Source organism: Geospiza fortis, unplaced genomic scaffold, assembly GCF_000277835.1.
Source record: "Geospiza fortis unplaced genomic scaffold, GeoFor_1.0 scaffold31, whole genome shotgun sequence".
Taxonomy (NCBI): domain Eukaryota; kingdom Metazoa; phylum Chordata; class Aves; order Passeriformes; family Thraupidae; genus Geospiza; species Geospiza fortis.
The window spans coordinates 516,158-517,995 of NW_005054483.1; the positions used below are offsets into that span (position 1 = coordinate 516,158).

The 1,838-nt window shown below is 53.5% G+C and overlaps 2 protein-coding genes across 2 annotated transcripts in view; both read left to right on the plus strand.

Annotated features, from left to right (window-relative positions):
• LOC102044154 overlaps nt 1–901 on the plus strand; it is a gene marked incomplete at its 5' end in the record, with an annotated part of 1,509 nt that extends 608 nt beyond the window's left edge. The window contains one exon of the mRNA XM_031063154.1: nt 640–901. Within this exon, the coding sequence (XP_030919014.1) occupies nt 640–706 (67 nt within the window). The remainder of the gene's footprint in view (nt 1–639) is intronic.
• A 404-nt stretch (nt 902–1,305) lies between these two features.
• Nucleotides 1,306–1,838, plus strand: part of DDX51 (DEAD-box helicase 51) — an 11,177-nt gene continuing 10,644 nt past the window's right edge. Inside the window, exon 1 of the mRNA XM_005428452.1 lies at nt 1,306–1,317. Coding sequence (XP_005428509.1) covers nt 1,306–1,317 — 12 coding nt within the window. The remainder of the gene's footprint in view (nt 1,318–1,838) is intronic.

Sequence of the window (1,838 nt, forward strand, 5' to 3'; positions counted from 1 at the left end):
CTGGAGAGTCCTCTGTTCAGTTGTTTTCTGCTTCTGAGAGTAGGGAAAAAACACCAGAGCACTGACAAATTGCCCAGTGTGTTTTCTGCCTCTGAGGTGTGATGTCGTGTCCTCTGGGGAGGCAAGGCTGAAAGCACGAGCAGGGAGCAGTAACAGGCTGGAGCTGAGAGACAGGAGTAGAGGGCAGCAGGCTGTGAGGAGCTCGGCTGCAGAGTTCAGCAGTGTCTGTGTGCAGCTGTGAAGGATGGGAAGAGCCTGGAGCCATCAGGGTTGAAGGGAGACACACAGAGCCAGACCTGGGGCCGTGCCTAACTCCCCAAGGCTGCCACTCTGTGAGGGACTGCTGCCTCAGAAACAAAAGGGGCTGATCTCCAGAAATTCTTGACAGGCTGCTAAACAAAATCTGTCTGATGTCTGGACGGTCCCTGGCTGCAGAATAATTCGTATTTTAGAAAAAGTACAAATTTGAGGACTGAGAAATATTGACTGTTCGGAGGCTCTGCCAGATTTTTGGTAAAGATGAAACTTGATGTTTTTTCAAGCAGAAGAATGGGAAGCACTGTCCCCCGTTGTGTTTTCCCAACTTACATAAATGAGTTAATAAGGTCGTTGTTACTTCCTCCTGTACTTCTTCTGCAGGGTCTACATCAACTACTTCGACATGAACGCTGCCAACGTGGGCTGGAACGGCTCCACCTTTGCATAGAGCTGTCCTGTGTGTCTGAAGAGGCTGCTCCTGGACCTCCCCTCACCCTGCCCTGTAGCAGATACCACAGCACAAATGGCCCTGTTTTTGTGCACTCTCACAGATTGATGGCTCCTTGCTAGTGTGTTTAAATATTGCTGCTTCAACATTCCTCTGTTTTCTCTGTGTAGAAAACAAATAAAGATTTAGAAGTAAGCTGTGTAGTGTAGGCTTTGGCAGGTTGGGGATGGAGTTGGGCAATTGCTAACATGTCTGTTCCACTCTGATCCTAAAGTAAACAAAAGGAATGGTTTGAGTTTGCCCATGTTTCTTAGACACAGTATTTCACACTGTGGTGGTGGTGGCTGGGGCTGGTTCCTGACAGCACTGCAGTGATTTTTACCTTGCTGTAGGTGTGTTCAGGGCTGCTTATTGCCCTGAGGTTTGGTTTTGGGTTGTGTCTGCCGTTTCTGCAGTCCTTGGACCAGCCCTGTGCCTGCTGCTTCAGGGCAGCTTTCCTCTGAGGATGTGAGTGGCCAAAGGAGCACAGGAGTGCTTTTGCTTGCTGAGGGGAAATGCTGTTCCCCACATTGCTACACTGCCCGCTCCAGGCAGTGGGGATGGCCCACTCAGTGCCGTGGGAGCTCTGCAGGGGCCTGCAGCACTGTGGGGAGCTTCAGTGTGCTCTGCCAGCCTGTCCCTTGCCGTGCTGTGCTCTGTCCCACACGGATGCTGTGCTGTCCCTCACAGGTGCTGAGCTGTGTCCCTCACACGTGCTGTGCTCTTTTCCAGCCCATTCCTCGCTGGTGCTGTGCTGTGCCAGCCTGTCCCTCAGGTCCTGAGCTGTGTCCCTCAGAGATGCTGTGCTGTGCCAGCCCATCCCTCGCTGGTGCTGTGCTCTATCCTGCCCTGTCCTTCACAGATGCTGTGCTGTGCCAGCCTGTCCCTCACAGGTGCTCAGCTGTGTCCCTCGCCGGTGCTGAGCCCTGTCCCAGCCCATCCCTCGTCAGTGCTGAGCTGTGTCCCTCACAGGTGCTGTGCTGTGCCAGCCTGTCCCTCACAGACGCTGAGCTGTGTCCTGCACTGATGCTGTGCTTTTTACCAGCCCATTCCTCGCCAGTGCTGTGTCCCTCACAGGTGCTGTGCCCTGTTC